The sequence below is a fragment of the Nicotiana attenuata genome, chromosome 7 (genome assembly GCF_001879085.1).
Source record: "Nicotiana attenuata strain UT chromosome 7, NIATTr2, whole genome shotgun sequence".
NCBI classification, from domain to species: domain Eukaryota; kingdom Viridiplantae; phylum Streptophyta; class Magnoliopsida; order Solanales; family Solanaceae; genus Nicotiana; species Nicotiana attenuata.
Genome location: NC_031995.1, coordinates 60,796,269 through 60,818,298, shown reverse-complemented (window position 1 = coordinate 60,818,298; position 22,030 = coordinate 60,796,269). Strand labels below are relative to the sequence as shown.

Genomic DNA, 22,030 nt, shown 5'->3' with positions numbered 1-22,030 from the left:
ATTCTTCCTTATAAAATTACTTTCAGATTTAAAAACCAATAAGTAACATGTACAGTGAAATGAATTTATAAACAGCGAATTTTTATTACCACCCTAGTGGAGGTTATCTATTTATTTTCTTTTTCTTGTGAAAAACAGATTCATTTCTTTGTTGTTTCTGCCTGGACATTGACAAGTTGAAATGTTCCACCAAAACCACCTAGTGTTCTCAAGTGCTGCGGGCAATTGCAATTAGTATACGAGGAATCCATGCACCTAAGCTCTTATAAAAGTAGAGAGCATAAGAAGGTTGTTCAGCATTTTATAACAGTAACTCCGTTCAACGCTGCTAGTAGCCCCGGGTAGAGAACTGTGCGTAAGGTTGACCTAGCCCTCTCTCAACGCTGCTAGTAGCCCCGGGTAGAGATTCCTTTCATAAGGTAAAGGTCTCTAGCTTAGTAAGCAGCATTGCAGTCTTAGGTAAACGTCTGCGTTTAAATTTACCGCGGCGGCGTAGGCTTGATAATCTTTTTGGACTATAGGGTAAGAAGTGAGTTTAACACCAACTAAATTTTATTAATGAGTCTGTTTCATTGTTTCTTGCTCCGATTTGGTAGAAACAGAGTAGTAAACTCATTTCAGCTGAGTCATAGTTTAGCCACCCTTGTTGATATTCCTGATTATGCCAAGACACTAGCGACTCGAATATCAAACTGCAACAATCTAGAGCAGCTCGACCAAATTTACGCCCACATAATCCGAAATCACTTCTTGGAGTTGTATCCTGCAGAATTTCACTGGAACAACATTATCAGATCATATACTAGGCTTCACTCCCCCAGCAAGGCACTACATGTGTACATCACTATGTCTAGAGCTGGTGTTCCTCCTGATACTTTCACCCTACCTATTGTTTTAAAGGCTATTGTTCTGAATTATGTTGTTATGGCACGGCAGCTCCATGGGGTTGCAGTAAAGCACGCTTTAGACACTAATATGTATTGTGAGAGTGGCTTCATTAGTCTGTACTCAAAGGGTGGTGACTTTGGGAATGCTCGTAAGGTGTTTGAACAAAATACTGAAAGAAAGTTGGGGTCTTGGAATGCTATTATAGCGGGGTTGTCACAAGGCGGGCGTGCTAAAGAAGCGATAGAAATGTTCTTGGAGTTGAGAGAGAGTGGGTTACAGCCTGATGATGTAACCATGGTTAGTGTGACATCCGCTTGTGGTGCTCTTGGAGACTTGGATTTGGCTTCTCAATTGCATAAATGCGTATTTCAAGCAAAAGCAATGGAGAAGTCTGATCTTTTGATGATGAATTCTCTTATTGATATGTATGGTAAATGTGGGGAGATGAATCTTGCTTATAGGGTGTTCTCAAGGATGAAAGAAAGAAATGTATCCTCGTGGACTTCTATGATTGTTGGTTATGCGATGCATGGGCATGTTAGAGATGCGCTTGAATGCTTCCGTTGCATGAGGGAGGCAGGTGTTAGGCCTAACCATGTGACATTTATCGGGGTATTGAGCGCTTGTGTACATGGTGGGATGGTGCAAGAAGGAAAGTATTATTTCAACATGATGAAGAATGAATATGGTATTGCGCCCATGTTGCAGCATTATGGGTGTATGGTGGATTTGCTTGGCAGGGCTGGGTTGCTCGAGGAGGCAAGAGGGACGATTGAAGGGATGCCGATGAAAGCAAATGTTGTGATTTGGGGGTGCCTAATGGGGGCTTGTGAGATGCATGGGCATGTGAAAATGGGAGAATGGGTGGCTAAGCACCTGCAACAGTTAGAACCATGGAACGACGGAGTGTATGTGGTATTGTCCAACATTTATGCCAGTAATGGCATGTGGGAAGAGGTAAGGGGTATGAGAGCAATTATGAAGGAGAGAAAACTTGCCAAGATTCCTGCTTATAGCTTGTCAACAAGTTCCGATTGAGAGTTGAAGGTGGACCTGCCAAAGATGAAAGATCAGAAACATTGCTCTCTCTTACAAGAGTGCACAAGATGGTTGCCATATGCTGCACCTCACAAAACTGGTTCTCATAGGAGCAATATATCACATATTTTTTGCAGTAATGCAGATTTTTTCTTAAAAAGTTACACTTTCAGATTTACAAAGGTTTTGTATCCCAATAAGAGACATGTAACTGAAATGAATTTAGTGGATTAAACAGGGGACCTTTTCTAACCACCCTTCTCCAACATGACACCAGAATCTGGTGTTCTCAAGTGCTCTATGCAATGGTCAATGAAATGGGTGAAAATTCTGTATCGGCTGAATAGTCGAAGTGCAAAATTGGTCTGGTACCACCTTTATCAAAAAAGAAAATAGGGACATTAGTCGGTCCAGCATTTTATTTTATTAGAATACTTGCTTGGTAATGATCTCTTTAGGTTAGGTAAGCATTGCAATCTTAGGTAAAGTCGCTTTAAGTTATTGTAGGAAAACTAGGTTTAGTGCCTATTGTTTTTTGTTTAAAATGCATATTTAGGCTGTATAAGTACATCAATCAAATAGTAATGGAAAGAGATAAGGTTATTTTAAATTTATTGGGGCGGCGTAGCCACGATAAAAAAAATTTGTCTATAGCAATACCCGGTAAGAAGTTAACACCAAATATTAATTGTGTGTATAATAGCAAGCAGATCACATTCGAATTATCCTATGATTATTTGCAAAGTAAGGGATTAAAAAAGCCCAGACATTGATTGCTGAGAACCACACAGGCATGATCTGCTGACATAGAGATGATTAAATTCATTTTTAGCATTAAATTAATAAGAAAAAAAAAAAGAAGAAGAAAGGGTCAAGGGTGTAAGTATTATATACCCCAAGTATTATTCCTGAATGGGGTTGATCATGATGACTAACTTGGATCAGCCATAAGTCAGAGAGACAAAAAGGTAAAATAATAGTAGTAATTATATTTAGGTGTATGCGTTGATTACAAGTTTGGTTGATGATTACATCTCCATCATCCACTGTTACAATTATGCAGAGCCTCACGCTGTCCACTTTCAACAAAAAAGCATTGTCTATAAACACTATCATTAGCACTATAGAATAGTTGCTCCTTAATGCAAGCAAATATCATCCCTACCACCATAACTATGACTTAAAAAATACTGCCAATTTATTCTTCACAAACAAGACTCTCAAAAAAATGTTATACAGAGCTACTAGCAGCATCACTAGTAGGTTCTCTGATAAAATGAGTGCAAGTGTGCCGGTTGAGGTAGGCACAAGAGGAACTGTAGGATCACTTTTGAAGAAGGAGATTGAGTATTTTAGAAGACTCGAGCCGGACTGTAGAGGAAGTTCTAATAACAAACCCCAGAAGAGTACAGTGGAAATAAATTCGGGTGGTAGCAGTTCTTGGCCTAGTTTCGGGTTCTTGACGATGAAATGGAGAAAGAAGAAGAGAAGAGGTAGTGGTGGTGGATTACCTGCAATGTGTTCTATGGTTGAAGTTTCTGAGAACTCTAGGATGTATGAAATCCCAGGGTTCAGTTATAGAAATCTTAAGGTTGATTCCAAGAGATTTGAGGAAGAAGTAACACTCTCATAGAAGCTTTGAACTTTTGTTACTTTTCTCATTGGATTTTGTAGAGAATGAATTCTGCCTTGTTCTTTAGCCAAAACTCTTGTGTTCTGATTGATTGCTAGGCCTAAAGAAAGATTGTGTTAATATATGTTAACATTTTTGTTTCTTGTCGAAAGTGAGCAAGAAATGCAACATAAAACATGTTTTGTGCAGACCAAAAGAGACTGGAAGAAATTTGAAGATATCCCTGGATCAAGATTCAAGAAGAGAAACTTGAACATAGTTGAGAATTCATATTTGATGATTGATATGAGGTGAACATTCTCATTTCTTAGCCTGCAGCGAACGAACTTTCTGGCTGTTCATGTAGATCTTCATCTTGTATTCATTCATGTTATAGATTTATCCTTTATGATTTTTATGCACATATACTACAAGATGCAATTGGAAACAACATAAACTCTTTGTATGGGTCAAAATCCGATCTCACGGTAATTAACGGAGCTAATCTCGTCTTGAGCTAATCCATAATTAATAAGTGGTATGGCCACTTATTCATAACAGGATTCGACTCTTGTCTGATTTAATCTACGAGGGCACGGCCCATTCATTCCCCATGGGGACGGAACCTCAGCATGGCCACGGCCATTTATTGCCAGCTCACGAAGTTCACATCTATAAATACTAAGAGTGGAAGCCCTAGAAAGGGGGCTGCTTCTTCACCACTATTCACAAAAGAGAGAGAGAAGAGAAAAATACACCCATCTTATGGGAAGAGAAAAGACCATTGTAAGGCTCTGAACCTCTTCATGGAGAGGCAGACCAAACAAATATTATCAATAAAAGTTGTTAAGATTTCTTCTCCTAACCTTGAGTACTTATTTTCATGTTCTTCGCTTGGTCCAGTGGATTATTACGATTTGCTATGATTTTCTCGTGATTTATTTATATTGTTTTATACTCATAAGATATGTGATAACTTTTGAGCAAACACTCTTGAAGCCACGGGTCTGTTCATTTTTATTACTCAAAAGTTACAAATGTCCAGAGTCTGCAATAACCTTAGGGCTGTTCCTCTGCTGTCTTGACTATATAAATACTGCTATTTGTTAAAAATCAGAGAGAAGATTCATCTTACACACAATTCTAGTTACAATCTCTTGCGGCTACAAGCAGAAAAAATTCCTCAAGTTAATCTTGGCTAATCATGGCTGCACTTATAGCTAAGTTACATAAAACTTTTCACCCGGAAAAGGAAATTTTATATCATCTTCATATACATTATTCAGATTATGACGAATTCTTGAAAGATAGAATTTGGATCTTCAAAACATTAGGCTTGATTCTTGAGCATCAAAAGCTAAAACACCCACTTAAGTAAGACTGTTCAGAATCTACTGAGCATAGCTGATTTCAACAGTTAAAATTCTATGTAGTTTCTTCAAACTTTTGTTCTTTTTATTAAAGTATTTATTTAACTATCTAAAACAAATAAACTCCATGTATTAATAGACACTTACAGGAAATACAATTTGTAATGCACGTATAAAAGACTATAGTATTATTATTATTTTCTGGTTAATTTACTGCTAAGCAGAGCGTTTGTTCAGCCGTCCCATATCGCTGAAGGGACTAAGGAACAGGGAAGCTACAGTATTTTAAAGGGCCAAACGGACCACGGTTCAAAGCATACCTTTCTCGGCCTTTTGGCTAAGATCAAGTGTAGTATCTGTTCTTATCAGTTTAATATCTGATATGTGGGTCATCGGTCCACATGATATTAACTCAATTTTTTAAGGGGAAGAGTCCATTAAAGTAGCTTGCTACTTGGGCTCTTGTGCGTCGCCCATGTGTTGCACTATTGCATGGGCCTGGCACACCCCTCCAAAAAAGTCTAAATTTGATCAAGATTCAAGAAGAGGAACTTGAACATAATTGAGAAATCATATCTGAAAGGATATTAATCCATTCAAAGTTATTACAAATTTTAACTATCAAAAACAAATAAACGCCATATTAATAGACACTTGGAGGAAATACAATTTGAAATGCACGTATAAAAAAGTATTATATTTTTTTTTCTGGTTAATTTAGTGCTAATTTCTGGCGTAGTACATTTTCCAGCAAATAGCAGAGCGTTTGTTCAGTAGTCCCATATCGCTAAACAGACTAAGGAACAGGGAAGCTACAACATTATAAAACGCCAAACGGGCCACAGTTCATAACATACCTTTCTCGGCCTTTTGGCTAAGATCAAGTGTAGTATCTGTTCTTATCAGTTATGTGAGTCATCGGCTCAAACGATATTAACTTAATTTTTTTAGAGGAAGAGTCCATTAAGGTAGCTTGCTACCTGGGCTCTTGAGCGTCGCCCATGTGTTGCACTATTGCACGGGCCTGGCGCACCCCACCAAAGTAGTCCAAATTTGATTCATTTCGCGGCCCAAAATGGCCCAATAGTACATTGACTATATTAATTTGCGGAAAATTACTTTCAGAGTATGTTAGTTATAGTTAAGTTCCTGAACGTTAAATCATTAGAGACTTTGACTGGTTGTAATACATAGTCTTCTCATATACATAGCTCTTCCCATATGTTTGATTGGATACGGAGTTTAAGAAAAAAATGAAGTTTGGAACGGAGGGAGTAATTTCTACTGTTGACAAATTTCTTTCAGAGTATGTTAGCATGTGCAAAGACATGGTCAGTACTAAGTAAAGACCATAAGTCACAAGACACTTTAATCCGTAACGAATTAGTGCTTGATCCATGTTTGTAATAGTTTATTATTTCATTGTGATTTTTCTTGTAATAATATACGTGTTAATTTTATTAGCTTGGATGAAGCTCAATTGTTGGTTAATCTTTCTTCCTACCTACCCTATGGTAATATATATGAGAATGACTTAATTAGCTATAAGCAAAATGTAATTATTGAGTATCATATAGGAGCTTTATTTTCATAAATCAAAGAGCAAAGACGATAACAATTTAGTCCGTTTGATTCTCTTTTCTCATCCGTAGCATGATAGCACAGAACCATAAGCTTGAAAGTTTACGGAGCAAACCGAAGAAAGTGATAGAAACTTTTTATTACTTGCTTTGGATTTTCCCAATAAAATAACAATTCACAGGCTTGGTTTTTGTGGACTTGGAATTTGTGTTTGGCTTTCGGTCTATGCCGGCTTACAACCATAAAATATCGTAACCATCATTTTTATTTATTCATTTATTTATGTGTTGCACGAAAAAATCTATCATATATTTAGAAATAGGGAGTTAGTTTTGAATCCCTATTTTTAAATCATAAATTGATTGTAGATTAAAGTTAGTTACTACTTAGTTTAGCAAATGTTTAAAATTTTACTAATCTACCTCCCCCTTCTTTCCAAATTCTTATTCAAGAAGATCAATCCATTCATTCTTTTATGACTAAACCAATTTAGAAATCACCTTTCAAGTAAATTTCGAAAAGGGCATTATTACCTCTAACAGAACAGCAGTAAGTATATAATAATAACTTCCATTTGATGTTTCTATCTATAAGTCTAGCCCTATGTTTGAATAAAAGGGATATAGATAGGTTGACCTTAGAAGAAAAGCAAGTCTTTCTTCCATATCATTACTTACGTAATCGTGTTAGATTGAACACAAATTTAATTAAGAAAAAATTGTGTGACACATAATATATGTATGTATATATGTATAATACAGTAATCCTAAAATCTTATGGTCTTCAACATGCCATGTAATTTTTATAAAAGAGTCATTAACGATAATATAAGGATGATAAAATTAAAGATTTTCAAATATAAAAATATATTTTTTTCCAACAAACCCAAAAATGGTACTTATCTCATAGGGTGTTCGCCGGTCGGTACGGTACGGTATTTAGACATTTCGGTTCAGTATTTTCGGTATTCGATTTCTTAAAATCCTATACCAATACCGGTACCTAATTAAATTCGGTATGGTTCGATTTTTCTCCTTTCGGTTTTGGTTTTGGTTCGGTACTTCGGTTTATTCAGTTTGAATACTAACTAGTGCATAAAGCCATACACTCTAATATTCTTAATTAAAGTACTCAAAAATACAAAACTGAAAATGTTTGGTGACAAAATATTTTTCCAAACATAGCAAATATCGACCCAAATAGAGAAAATTATACATAAAAGAATATTTGATCATTAGAAATGTCTTGTTACTTGTTTAGAGTTAATTGATGAACTTTGAGAATAAAGGAAAGTAAAATTTAAGATTTTTTATATTTATGTTATAGTTGATAATATATGTTTTGTGTAATATAATACTATATATTTCGGTACGGTATCGGTATTCGGTATTTTATTTTAAAAATATCAAATACCATACCTAATACCATTTTTTTTTTTTAAAAAACTTAAACCAAATACCATACCAAATACCAAAATACCGTATACCAAATACCAAATTTACGATTTCGGTACTATAATTCGGTATTTACCAAATTATGCACAACCCTAATCTCATATGAAATAAAACGAAATGAAAACAATAATTTGACAGCATTTGAAAATAAAATACAAGACACAATTTTTTTAAGTACATATTTGAAATAAAAAATAATACAGATTCGCATAATCTTTTTTTTTATAGTCAAATTGTAAAAGGCAGCTCTAACTAATTTGAATTGATGCTTAATTATTTAATGTTTTGGTTTGATGTTTACATTCAAAATTGACTAGCTGGACCAATTAAAATATCCACCAAGTAAGAAATTAGGAGTAAATATCTTAGTACTACACAAGTCACAAAGGTTAAAGGTTCTCCATTTATGATTGATTGTACAGGTCTGTGCCACTATTTTCATGTGTGTATAGCACCTCAGCACGTTCCTTAGTTTTTCTTGTTTGTTTATAGCATCATCAGTTTTTGACTTCTTTGAGGCCGACCAATTCTAAAGGACAGAAGTAGGGGGTTGGTTACCTGGGAAAGGTGAAATGACGAGGTTGCCACTTGGGTCGTCGCCGATTGACATCGCCGGTCCGACGACCAACTGGTGGGACCAGATCAACGAGTCCTTTCAGTGGCAAGATGGGATTTTTTACTCTCTTTGTGCTTCCTATGCTCTTGTCTCAGCCGTTGCCCTTGTAATTTTCTCTCCTTCTGCTCTTTTGTTTATATAAATAGTCACTTTGATTTTGTATTTTGTATGTTAATTTGATGTTGGGGTGTGTCAAGATTGTATTTTGTATGTTAATTTGATGTGGGTTTGTGTCAAGATTGGTTTTTTTATGTTCCTTTTATTTTTCCAATGTTATACACTTCAAAACTTGCTCCAAGTTGGGATTTTTGGTATTTGCTGTTAGAAATGGAAAATCTTGAAACTGTAGAAATGAATAATGGAGTTTAGCTTTTACTTTTTTCTTATATTTTTCTCCCTCTCTTTCTACTCTTTTGTTTGTATAAATAGACATTTGGATTTTGTATGTAAATTGATGTGGGGGTTATGTCAAGATTGGTTTTTTTCTTGTTTGTGAATTTGACAATCAAAATAGATTTTTTTCTAGTACTTGCTGCAAGTTGGGATTTTTCATAGCTGCTGTTAGAAATGAAAAATCTTGGGAAACTGTTGGAATGAAATAGTGCAGTGTAGCTTTTACTTCTTTTTTGGGATGTTACACAAAAATATGGTTTAAGGATGTGTGTTTATGAAGTGTATTTGAGGGGTCTTCCATTAAGATAATTACGGGATATTTGGTGCTTTTAGTATGTGGCTGAAGATATTTAGCAGTGGACTGACTGGTTAGTCATAGTTCATGTAGGTTCAGTTTGACTGTTAGCTTAAGACTATTGACTAGCTATATTTAGGGTCAAATTCAATACTTTTCTTTTTGTACTGTCCTTTATTTTCTCTGGATTCTGCACAGCCTTAAGATGTTTATGGCAATTTCGGTCTCTGTTAGCTAGAGGGGCGTATTCATTGCCCAAGTTACCGTGCACGTGAACCCATGGTTGTTTTGCCAAACTAGGTATTTTACGTACATATTTCGTAGAATTGATCTAAAATTATCTACTAGCTCCGTGCTCCAATAAGGCTGAATGTTGCACTTGGTTGAACGCTGAGTTATTTACCCGAAGGAACGGGGATTGATTCCCACTTAATACTTTCTTTTTTTCTTTTTTCTTTAGTGATGCAACCATGTTATAGAATCCTAGATCCCGTCTGAATAGCTATGTGAGATTTCCAAATTATTTCTTCACCAATTATCACGTAGATGCTCTTCATCTATCTGATATGACTGTATCCTCAAAGCTTTGATCTTTCATCTAATGTCTGATGTGAGTATTGTGGACTACTCGGTTCATGTGGGCTTAAATACTTTTCTATAAGCAGATGACTATCATGGAAGGATGGTTTTTCATACTTTTGATTGATAAATATGTTTCAGATAAAGTATATACCTAATGCTGCATGTGTAAAATACGTATTTTTTCCGTGATGCTTAGTGTTTTGGGCTTTGGGTTGAGTGTATGAGTTGATTATGTGCAGATTCAATTAATAAGGATCGAATTGAGGGTACCCGAGTATGGTTGGACAACACAAAAGGTTTTCCATCTGATGAACTTTGTTGTAAATGGAGGTAAGGATTCAGGTCAAGCAAATCGTCCTGCCCCTGTTTATCCGGAAATAGTTTTAAATTCAAATCTTTTTTCTTTCAGTTCGTGCTATTGTCTTTGGATTTCACAAACAAGTGTTTCTCTTCCATCCTAAGGTATGTTCTTTTTTACCTGAAAGTAACTTTTTAATTGTCGATCTCTTTCTTGTTATGTTCAGTTCGTTTTCAATAGAACCCGACAATGCATGCCAACTTGAATGTTACCTTGTTCTTATCCTTTTTTAACCCTTTTCTCGAACTATTTATTCTTTTCTTTATAGTTTTTCAACTAATCTAGGAACTATGGGAAATCAGAATTAAGTTAAAGCTGTACCCATCAAAGTTTTCATCTGATGGGACCATTTTCAAGTGGAAGTGCATGACTCTTTTGTTGCTACTTCGAGCTGCAGGCTATCTTATATCTTTGGCTCTCTTAACTTGGAGCGTAGTTTGACATTTCCGATTCCTTACCTCTTAATTTATTCATTCGGAAGTTCATCCTGCTGTTTGGCTGCTTATATAGTTTAATAGCACTAGAGCAGTACAGCAATTATGTCGGATCTTTTTGTTTAATATGTGAGCTAATTTGATTGAAAAGCTCACTAGATTCTTTCTGTCTTTCATTTTTCAGTTTGAAGCTTATCACACAATTACCCCATCCTTTACTTGCTGTAAACTTTTGGTTTGACTACGATAGCATTTGTTCAAGTGTTTGGGTTTTTACTTTCTCTGCAGCACTGTACTTTTGCCACGTCGAACATTTAGCTTTGACTATCATTTTATCGTGATGAATTTTCTCTTATCAATACATTAATCGACTGATAGCACTTCCAGAATTACGACTTCTATGATCTCTTTTCTTCATTTGGATGTGGTGGGCTACTGCACTACTGTCACTTTTAGGCTGATGGCCTGAGAAAATGAAATAAATAACATACAACATCTGTCTCTTAAGCTGCAGCTTAATTGTTTACTGATGTTAGATTTGCTCCGCATTACACCAGGTGCTGACTCTGGCAATATTGGACCTACCAGGGCTCCTTTTCTTTTCAACATTTACTCTCCTGGTTCTATTTTGGGCTGAGATATATCACCAGGCAAGTGAAGTTGTAGCATCTTGCATGCAAACTGGTGATTTTTCAATTCTAACTCGTGCGTTTATGTAATGGCAGGCTAGGAGTTTACCAACAGATAAACTCAGAATCTCTTATATTTCAATAAATGGTGCAATGTACTTCATTCAGGTTTGCTACAAACTTGTCCTCTCTTCATATGCTTTTGGACATCATGGTTGTTCATAAGGAAATATAGTCGATCAAGTGTTATTGTTCATGGAGTACTTGTTTTGTTTGTGTGTTAGTAATATGTGAATTCTTTTAAGATTCTTTCAAGCGAGTCAGTTTGTCCTAGTTGATAACTCCTTGCATAGGTGGTCTCACAAAATATGCAGCCATATGTATGCTACTTAATATGTTGAATTCAGAGATACTCTTCTGTCCCTAAAAATGTTATGCCTTATTCACCTTGGTTTAACATGTTTGGAGAATAGCTTCATTTCAGAGACAAGGGCCTCTCCTCTTGGCCCTCCATTCCCTTCTAACTGGTCCTACTTTCATTATCAAATATTTATGGTTTGGCCCCGATTATACCTTTAATTTTCTTTAAAGCAGTTGGATATATATCTTTCCTAGATCTTGCAATAAATATTTAAAAAACCATTTGCAAAGTTAGCCTTGAAATAGGGCTAGATACTCCTAATTCCAGTACCTGAGGACTCTAGCTTTCTCCCTTTTCCTAAAGAATGGGTCCACTTCTAAATAAATAAAGCTGTCTATTATTCTTGATTTCTTGGAAAAATATTCCCGACAGACCACTTGTCTCAAAAGCTAACTAGCTGCTTGAATCTTCTAGATTTTATCTCAGGCAATAAACTAAATACAACTGAAAAATGGTTTTGGTCAGGCATGTATCTGGGTTTACCTCTGGGTCAATGACAATAGCACTGTGGAATTCATTGGGAAGATATTTATAGCAGGTGAATCTCTTTCTATTTGTTTTCTCCTTTTGCCCTATTTTACTGAAAGTTAGATTAACGTTGCATGTTTCTTTGGTGCAGTTGTATCATTTATTGCAGCATTGGGCTTTCTGCTCTATGGTGGAAGGTGCATTTAAGTGCTATTTCTTTGTGCATTTATCTTTAATTTACTGTTCTTAACTACCTTAGACACTGTTCATTGGGAATTCGTATTTACAAGTTTTTACAATCATCAGGTTGTTTCTCATGCTGCGCCGCTTTCCAATTGAATCTAAAGGGAGGAGAAAGAAGCTTCATGAGGTTTGTGTATTTACACATTTATCTTTTTACTTTGTAAATACAAAGACCTTGTTTGTGTTTTTGGTTTGGCATAGAACATATTTGCATGTAAGGCATAAGATTTGTTCCTCACTACGTTCTCCTCCCTATAGGNAGGCAGACCAAACAAATATTATCAATAAAAGTTGTTAAGATTTCTTCTCCTAACCTTGCGTACTTATTTTCATGTTCTTCGCTTGGTCCAGTGGATTATTACGATTTGCTATGATTTTCCCGTGATTTATTTATATTGTTTTATACTCATAAGATATGTGATAACTTTTGAGCAAACAATTTGGCGCCATCTGTGGGGATTTCATAGCAAAATCGCGTAGTTCTTCCATGGACCAAAAGGAAAGAAACGCCGGAAAAGGAACAACAACCCCGCATAAACAAGCCAAAGCGGCATATCAAGCCGATGGAACTCGAAGATCTCAAATCAAGATCTAAGTCCTCTCTCTCTCTCCGATCTCAGATAGTGCAAACAAAAAGAAGAAGCCCCCCACCCCTCCTAAGGGAAGGTCTCTGTAAGGCATCTCCCACATCCCTGATACGAGCTCCGGCCAGAAACCGGCACGGAGATATCTCGAGCTGAGAGTCGCCTCAAGACAGCCTATAAACCCTGGTTGGGAAGACAACGGATGAGCCGCTCAAGGTCTCGAATCCAAACCGAGCTTCAGCACTCAATACCCACAATATGGGACTCAGGCCATGAGCCCTCGTCATCAAAGATCGACAAAGTTCAACAACAGTTGAACTGGGACTCAGGCCATGAGCCTTCGTCATCAAAGATCGACAAAGTTCAACAACAGTTGAATTGGGACTCAGGCCATGAGCCTTCGTCATCAAAGATCGACAAAGTTCAACAACAGTTGAACCGGGACTCAGGCTATGCGCCTTCACCAAAAAAGTTCAACTACGGTTGAACCAAGACCGGCTATGCGCCTTCACCAAAAAGTTCAACTACGGTTGAACCAAGACAGGCTATGCGCCTTCACCAAAAAGTTCAACTACGGTTGAACCGGGACTCAAGCTATGCGCCTTCACCAAAAAAGTTCGACTACGGTTGAACCAAGACAGGCTATGCGCCTTCACCAAAAAGTTCAACTACGGTTGAAACGGGACTCAGGCTATGCGCCTTCGCCAAAAAGTTCAACTACGGTTGAACCAAGACAGGCTATGCGCCTTCACCAAAAAGTTCAACTATGGTTNGTGGAATTCATTGGGAAGATATTTATAGCAGGTGAATCTCTTTCTATTTGTTTTCTCCTTTTGCCCTATTTTACTGAAAGTTAGATTAACGTTGCATGTTTCTTTGGTGCAGTTGTATCATTTATTGCAGCATTGGGCTTTCTGCTCTATGGTGGAAGGTGCATTTAAGTGCTATTTCTTTGTGCATTTATCTTTAATTTACTGTTCTTAACTACCTTAGACACTGTTCATTGGGAATTCGTATTTACAAGTTTTTACAATCATCAGGTTGTTTCTCATGCTGCGCCGCTTTCCAATTGAATCTAAAGGGAGGAGAAAGAAGCTTCATGAGGTTTGTGTATTTACACATTTATCTTTTTACTTTGTAAATACAAAGACCTTGTTTGTGTTTTTGGTTTGGCATAGAACATATTTGCATGTAAGGCATAAGATTTGTTCCTCACTACGTTCTCCTCCCTATAGGCACCCGGGGGGGGGGGGGGGTAGGGGGGGGGAATTCTTAGACTTGATGTCTGATTCCGTTGATCAATTTCCTTGTCCTGGGATCGTTCTGCTATATTATACTGTTAGCTTGCAGTGACTGACTACTATATTTAGCCCAGATAACATTCAAATGGACAGATAGAGTAAGACTATTCCTGAGATTGTGTCTATATTCAAATCAAATTCTAAAATGGTAAAAAACAAGGATAGGACGGCACCTTGTCGTGACAGTTTTATTCAGGCCACTGTCCAAAACCAGCCACTTTGGAACTAGCTCTCGTCCTCCAAGTCATCTTCCATGTTCTTTGAGCCAATAGACCAGAATTCATCCTTAACAACAAACATAGCATGCTTTAACTAAGGATTTTCCTGTCATCATTGACATACAAAGGAGGGAGTCAGGCTAATGATCCCGTGCTATCACTCAGGCTAATTTAGCTATTACCACACTAGCACTCTGTGCCGAGTATTGATAACTTATTCAAGGTTGAAGACTCCAGCATTCTCTTTTGAAGCGTTCTGCAATAGTACACCGAACACCCTTGTTAAATACAAGATTATATAAATCTGGGAATAGTTGTTTCAGAGTGCTGGTTTCCAAAGGTTTGTTTTGCCATAGTCTTGCTCTTCCGTCGTTACCCACTTTGACCCTACCACCACTTCAAACTCTCTCCAAGAATTTCCTATTTGTCTCCCTACTGTAAACTCCATAAAAAGATGTGACTGCTGCTTTAGTGCATCATTGTCCATCAATTCCATATTATGCATTGATCTCCCCTTCCACATCTCAAAATTTTTTGGTATTAAATCTCCATAACCATTGGACATAAGACACTTACTGATAGTCTAAAGCTTTCCCTATTAGACTTGTGATATTAGATATGTGAGGATCCATGTTGTACCTATTTTTAAGTTCATCCTTTACCCATATGAGAAATATCGCTTCTTTCAAGGGGCTGATTTCCTTTCACATCTTCTGTACCTCAGTAGAGGCAATATTGGGTGATTGCTTCTCATCCCCGTACCTTTACCGGTAAGAGGATATAGTTGCCTGATAGAATAGTCGAGGTGTATGCAAGCTGGAGACACCTCTTTTATCCACACACAAAAAAAGATTTACTTCCCCATCACACCCCTAAATCCTTGTATTCAGCTCCTAGTTATTGCCCCAAATAAACTTGTAGGGAAGTACTCCGCTTCACAATCTCAGAATACTTGCTAGATTATCTTCATAAACAGCAACAACAACAACAACAACTACCCAGTATAGTCCCACAAGGTGGGGTCTGGGGAGGGTAATACGTACACAGGCCTTACCCCTACCCGAAAGGGCAGAGAGGCTGTTTCCAATCGACCCTCGGCTCAGGAAAAGGAAAAGGAAAACAAAAACAAAAAACAAAAGAGCATTAGTAACTCCAGCAGAAATCACATAAATAATTATCTAAACATAAACCATAAATAAAATGGCATGCAAATATATCGACCAGTAACTACCATAAGGGGNACGAAAAATTCTAGAAGCCCCTATCCTACAACCCTGACACTAGACCTCCAGACTTTCCTATCAAGGGCCATGTCCTCGGAAATCCGCATTCTAGCCATGTCCTGCCTAATCACCTCTCCCCAACAATCAGCATTAACTGAAAACAAACTACTCTTGGCCGAGTTCCTTTTCTTCTCCGCTGATGAATAATCAACAGGCGGAAGTATATCTAAGTTTGGTGCGATAAATTGGAAACACAATTTTAATTTATGATTTTTATGAAGAGATAAATTTTTTGTCATTATTGGTGAACCTACGGAGTGTCTATTTTCTTTTCTTAATTGATAATTAGTGGCCAATCTCCAGAAAACATTTTCATGATATATCTACTTGTTCTAACAACCTCTTCTACATCACCGTTAAAGATTGTGATGTGGATATGTTTGTGTTATCTGAAGTTTCATTTAGCTCAATGTTGCTTAACACATGCATAACATGGTAGATAATGCATGACTTGTAGTTTTTAACATCTCTTACTCTAAATTGGTTCACATAATATGATGTATGCATATGATTGCAGGTTGGATCTGTGACTGCCATATGTTTCACCTGTTTCCTCATTAGCTGCTTCGTGGTACATATGTTTCCTCTTCTCTCAATGCTGGTCAACATTTTAGTGTCCATAGTATAATATCGTCCTAACTCCATTATAAAGTTTTGCAAATTGGTATACCTTAGCTTCCCATGGGAAGGTCCAAACAGGGAAACGAGGTTTTATACAATTGGTGTTTTTGCTTGTAAGAGGTGAAAACATTAAGGCTATTTTTATGAGATAAAAGGCTGTGACATATCACATATGCCTTCAGGCTTCAGCCGAAAATGACCCAAACTACTCCCCAGGAAAAATAAAAGAAACGAAAAAAGAAGACCTTATAATAGGAACATGATCAAGAAAAGGGAAAGTATATCAGGTTTAAAGTAAATGTTGCTTTGAACTTGAGAGCCAGACCTGCCTCAAATCTCTAAACAGCAGTTACTTTCGTGCGCATGAGCGTCTTTGCTATGTCTAATTTGTGGCTCCTGCAGGTTGCGTTGTCTGCTTTTGATTCTGACGCATCTCTTGATGTCTTGGACCATCCTGTTCTGAATCTGATATACTACCTGGTATGCCTTATTCCGTTATTCCATGCTCTTTACGCTTGCCTCTCTCTCTCTCTCTCTCTCTCTCTCTCTCTCTCTCTCTCTCTCTCTCTCTCTCTCTCTCTCTCTGATCACATTCTTTTCGGTGGCAGCTTGTAGAAATTCTTCCTTCAGCACTTGTGCTATACATCCTGCGAAAATTGCCTCCAAAAAGAGTATCTGCACAATACCACCCAATCAGTTAGCTGCAGCAAACTTTTATCGTCAGTCCTACACTTTCACATGGTTGCCGCTGCAGAAGCTAAGTGGAGTTCTGCAGGAAAAATGGAGCCGCAAAAAGGGTCCAGGTGCATTGATTTTGTAGAAAGGCCAATGATATCAAGTCTTTCCCCAGTTGTTGAACAAAGCTTAAGCTGTTTTACCTATATTGTATTGTTTCTGTGGTTGTGGCGTGAAGCATCAGACGAATCTTTAACATTTTGGTTATTAATTGTTCCACAAGTTTGTGAAAAGTATTGAAGCCCTGATGTAATGATGCAACAGGGTTACCTCAGTGTCATCTTTTGTACTGTTTTATTCTAACTGTTTCCTATACTGTAAGATCGTACGGATGTAACTTTCACCATTTGAATAATGGCAATGCCCTCTGTAGTGACTATTTGCCTACTAGGCTAGAGCACTTTTTTTTCTTTTTCCCTTCTGTCTTTTCTTTAACTGAGAAATCCTGGAGAGCCAGTGTGCCTTGAAATTCGATGACTAAAAGGTGTGCTTCTCTGCTCGTTTTCGCTTAAATATCATGCGGCAGAGTCCATACTATTAACTTTCGTTTAACAAAGTTTACGCTTCAATCTAACCACTAGATCAAAGGCCTAGGTAGTCAGTTGTTTCTAATTTACAGCGTCAACAATAACACAGTTTTGGTTTTTTCCTAGTACAGCAAATTGATAAATTTTTGGTTTTCCGCTTGTCAATGGATGTACTCCCAAACTGAAGAAAAAAAATTAGGTACAACGTCTTGGTTAAAACTTAATAATGCAGCCCTCTAATACCAAAAATCAGCAATTGGCCAGCAGGAAAAGTAACACCAAACAACGGATTTGTAAGACCAAGAGAGAGGAAAACGAACGCTCCATTCATGTATACACTAATGAAATAATTTCTGTTAGAAAAGTCATTTTTCCATACCAGCCCGCAATTCTCCCACAAAAAGCATCTTCAAACCCAAATTGCAAAGTGTAAACAACACACCAACAATTTGACAAGGAATGAAGACAGGTAACCAGCACAATCATCATCGACAATACCAACTATAACCTTGATTCCCTCCAACCAAATATCTAGGGTCAATTTACAGAAACTGAAGCCAGTGCCACTGGTCTACTTATATAATGAGCTCATCGAATTTGTGGAACTTCATCGACAGGAGGAGCAGCAAAGTGCACATTAGCTGGCCGAGCCACCACTACCGGCTCGTCAGCAAACATTGCTTTGATAAAAGCTGGTGTTTTCAGGGGTCTGCGACCAGTCATTCGTGGATAGACGTCTTCCAGGAAATAATAAGCATGGCCTGCAATCATTCCCTGAAACAAGAATATTCACTTTCAGTATAGCACAATGGAAGTAGGAATATTCAAACTTCTCTAAAGGAGTTTTAAAAAAACCAAGGTACAGGCAACAGAGTACTGGCATAAAAACAACAGGTACAGGTGCAGGTAGAAAGTCCAAATAGAAAAGCATCCTTAGGATAATACTGTATTGTGACAACAAAGGAAACTAGTCAAAAGTGAATGTACAAAAATCCGTGAGTTTAACTATCCATTTCAAATCTCGTTATATAAGAAATGCATGAGGAAAAGTTGGTAGGCTAAACAGTAATAGGCCTTAAAATGCTAGAATCTGCCTTCCCTAGTTCAACCGAGTTGTTCTGCTTAGCTTAGAATATTCTCAAAATTTGAGTTGCTTTGCTTTGCTTAGAATATACTACGGTATCAGCACCCAGTTTTCGGGGCTTATCACCTCACTTTTGGCTAAATCCTCAGAGCAGAAAACATGAAAATTGCTGGTTGGTGAAGGTGTTGACACATCCTTAAAAGTTAGGGAAAGCAGAAAAGAAGTGGAAGCTCTCTCTCTAAATGGGAAAGTCAAAAATCCTGGCTGGCAGGATTTCTATCTAAGATTCAGGCAAGATATCCAACAGGAAGGCTCAACCAGGAGTAAAAACCTGGTAACTTTAAACCACTTTAGAGTTTCATATTGTTGAATAAAACCTTTCTTTTTATAGCAAGGATAAAACAGGCAAAAACCTATTACAAGCACATAAGCTGCAAGAAGCGTACCAGTAAATCCACCCAAGCACTGGCACCAACAAGCACGGAGAAGCCCAGAAGAACCTGCAACAAGGGGAAAGAAGTGTGATTAAGTTATCCGCCACAAGTACACCTATCAAACTTCATTGTAGTGAAACTACAAGTGGATTGCCCACTTCAAGAAACAAGATAAAAAGATTGTGACCGTCATTTAAATATTAGTATCCTGGATTCCTTATTCTATTAATTCAACAATTAAGTGTTTCTACCAGCATGTCGCTATTCTTTTAGCAATCCTCTCAAGAAAGAACACATCATTGTCTCTCAAATATCTGAGTGCTTTGAGACACTAGTGGCTGAGCTATATATAAGGGACAGTTTTTGGATTTCTCTGTGTGTTTTTCTTGTGCAAGACTACGTTGACGAAGAACTCCGTACTATGTCCTAGAGAGGGTTTTAAGCCAGTTAGATCCTATATGCTAAAAAGATGAAAAGACAACATGAAAATTGCTCTGGAAATAGCCCCTTGACATAATAATGACAGCCAATGAGTTGAGCATGTCAACATTGATTTTCAAAATCAACATACTGCGAGGTTTACCATCTTGACAGCAAAAGACCACTTAAGATTGCATATGCTACACCAACAACTGAATGGATAAGGGCCTACCATCCCACATCCAAGCCCATTTGAATAGGAATGAAGGGGAAAATACTTTAGTAATGGATCTGCTGTAACCCTTCGGGTTTGACAGCTCACATTTAGCAACTACAAAATATTTTATCCCAATTGCAACCTATGAAAGCTTCTTTAAAAACATAGTTTGCAATGGCCTGCTTTACCACGTTGATACTAATACCTTTAAAGGTAAATTCCAGGTAGTTAAACTCTTTCTCCCAAGTAACCGGAAGTAGAGACTAGGTACTTAGACGAGTAAAAAGCCACAACTTATAAGGATTGCTCATATTAACAGGTAGACATGACTGCAACCATCTAATTGGTGGTCTTCTAGACTATCAACTTACAACACTCGTGTAACATATTCCTTGCCCTGCATATTTTCTTTGAGAGTTAATTATTAATCTTCATAATTTCAGCATTTGTCCTAATTAGTTGTCACACCTGCTATCAAACTTAAACTGTTTTCCCAAGTTTTATGCCAGTCCACTGTTATATTGTGAAAGCCATCCTAAAGCCAAAATCCATTGCTGTCATGGAACCAAATTAATGATTATCTCCTAGTAATTCACATTAGAAGCATCTTTGACCATGCCAACATAAATAGACCATGCAACACACATCCTCTGTGCCAAAATGCACGAGTCCTTTGTATCAGAAAGAGCATAGGTGGTTTCCCTTGTTTATATGTTCAATTTCATCTGTAAAATGCATTGAGCCAAATCCTTCCTAGCACATAGAAACAAGGAAAACCAAATCCACTAGGCATGAGCTTTGAAGTGTAGCTCTTTCAAGTGAAACATCAGAAGAAAAAAAGAACCAAGTGAGTTCTGCGATGTGTCTGGTTGCAGCATGTATTTTTAGAGAGGCTTTAGCAGCTTAGCTCTAGTGAGGAAACATCTGGAGTAAGTGCAGCCTACTTAAGGATTGCATCAATGAAATGGAAAAATGCTAATTTCATACCTAGCAGAAGAAACACAAAGATTCTACCGGAAAAACCACAGGTGAAGCAACTCCCGCAGTTAAAAGCTGAAGACTAGTGAAAGCAAAATATGATGGATGAAGTAATAGACACTAACCCATGGCAGGTAAGCTGCTGTGAAAGTAAAGAGACCCAAAAAGCTCATGTGGATGAACGGATTTTGCTTGCTCCATACGTAAACCTACAAACAGAAAGAAGCAAAAAGATGAAAAAGGAAAAGGTAAGACAGATCACAAATGCTGAGTCAGAATGGAGTTCTACTGCAGAGGATCTAACCATCATAAATGTCAGTGAATTGCTCAGGAATATGATCCTTGCAAACGACTCTGAGACATAAGGTATCATCCCCCCGACAAGAACAATTCCTGTTAAAACAGTTGCACCAAACAGGAGCATGTAGAAGAAATCTGCTGTCCTTCCCCTGAAGGAGTTCTCTTCTAGAAGCTTGCAGTACCGAGCTAGGAAAAACATGTGAAACAGAAAGTCCAAGTCTGAAAACACAATAAAGAAAAAGGACATCAGAATAAGGTAGAAAAAAGAGTGAGAATATGTTTTCCCATGTTGCTGTGTTCCTCAAAATAAGTGACCCTGCCTTCATCTCGTAATCTCTGATGCACCGCATATAAAATACATAATTGAAAGAGAAACTTGTATAGAGGATTAGCAGGAAATTCACAGACTGCACTAGATAGGAGGCAAGGATAAGCCTAGTTTCCGCTTTCCATTATGGATTAAATCTAGCTAAACCCAGTATTTAGCCACGATAATTATTGAACAAAAGAGCCAAGGCAATAAACGCTTCATAGATGCATGGATGTTCAAATAAAGTTGTGCCTGATTAAGACAAAGTAATTATCACTAAGCTTAAAGGAGGAAATAATCTTTTGGGAAACAAAAAGCAAGCTGCTGGGAGAGGAGAAATTACCCATCTTCCGGAAGTAGAGAAAATTTGTAATGAGGCGCCAGACCTGGTATTGCTTCACCACCAACTTGGGGTTCAGGTACAAGTTATAAGGAGATATAATCTGCAATTTACACCCAAAATAGTATCAATTAATCATGAATCAACTAAGCTCTCAGTCCTAAACTAGTTAGAGTCAGCTTCAAGAAAAGTACAAAAGTCAATCAACTATGCCACAATACCAAATTATTTGGTGGCAGCTATATAAATCCTCCGTATCCATTCTACCCTAATTTCGACATCCCAAATTACCCCCC

General features: G+C 37.4%; 4 protein-coding genes across 4 annotated transcripts in view; 3 read left to right on the top strand and 1 right to left on the bottom strand.

Moving 5' to 3' along the window:
- LOC109229192 (pentatricopeptide repeat-containing protein At1g77170) lies at positions 41–2,276 on the top strand. The gene has a single exon (XM_019394538.1). The coding sequence runs from the start codon at positions 559–561 to the stop codon at positions 1,924–1,926; it is 1,368 nt and encodes a 455-aa protein (XP_019250083.1). The 5' UTR covers positions 41–558; the 3' UTR covers positions 1,927–2,276.
- LOC109230086 lies at positions 3,155–3,559 on the top strand. Its single transcript, XM_019395617.1, has one exon. The coding sequence runs from the start codon at positions 3,155–3,157 to the stop codon at positions 3,557–3,559; it is 405 nt and encodes a 134-aa protein (XP_019251162.1).
- On the top strand, positions 8,316–17,536 carry LOC109229189 (tobamovirus multiplication protein 1). Its single transcript, XM_019394534.1, has 11 exons — positions 8,316–8,665; positions 10,069–10,159; positions 10,239–10,291; positions 11,179–11,271; positions 11,347–11,418; positions 12,137–12,209; positions 12,291–12,336; positions 12,446–12,509; positions 16,286–16,339; positions 16,792–16,869; positions 16,998–17,536. The coding sequence occupies exons 1-11, from the start codon at positions 8,516–8,518 to the stop codon at positions 17,088–17,090; spliced, it is 867 nt and encodes a 288-aa protein (XP_019250079.1). The 5' UTR covers positions 8,316–8,515; the 3' UTR covers positions 17,091–17,536.
- LOC109229190 (derlin-2.2) overlaps positions 17,957–22,030 on the bottom strand; it is a 4,557-nt gene continuing 483 nt past the window's right edge. Inside the window, exons 2-6 of the mRNA XM_019394535.1 lie at positions 21,738–21,837; positions 21,089–21,303; positions 20,910–20,993; positions 19,182–19,235; positions 17,957–18,425 (exon numbers count right to left, since the gene is read on the bottom strand). Coding sequence (XP_019250080.1) covers positions 18,240–18,425; positions 19,182–19,235; positions 20,910–20,993; positions 21,089–21,303; positions 21,738–21,837 — 639 coding nt within the window. The 3' untranslated portion in view covers positions 17,957–18,239. The remainder of the gene's footprint in view (positions 18,426–19,181; positions 19,236–20,909; positions 20,994–21,088; positions 21,304–21,737; positions 21,838–22,030) is intronic.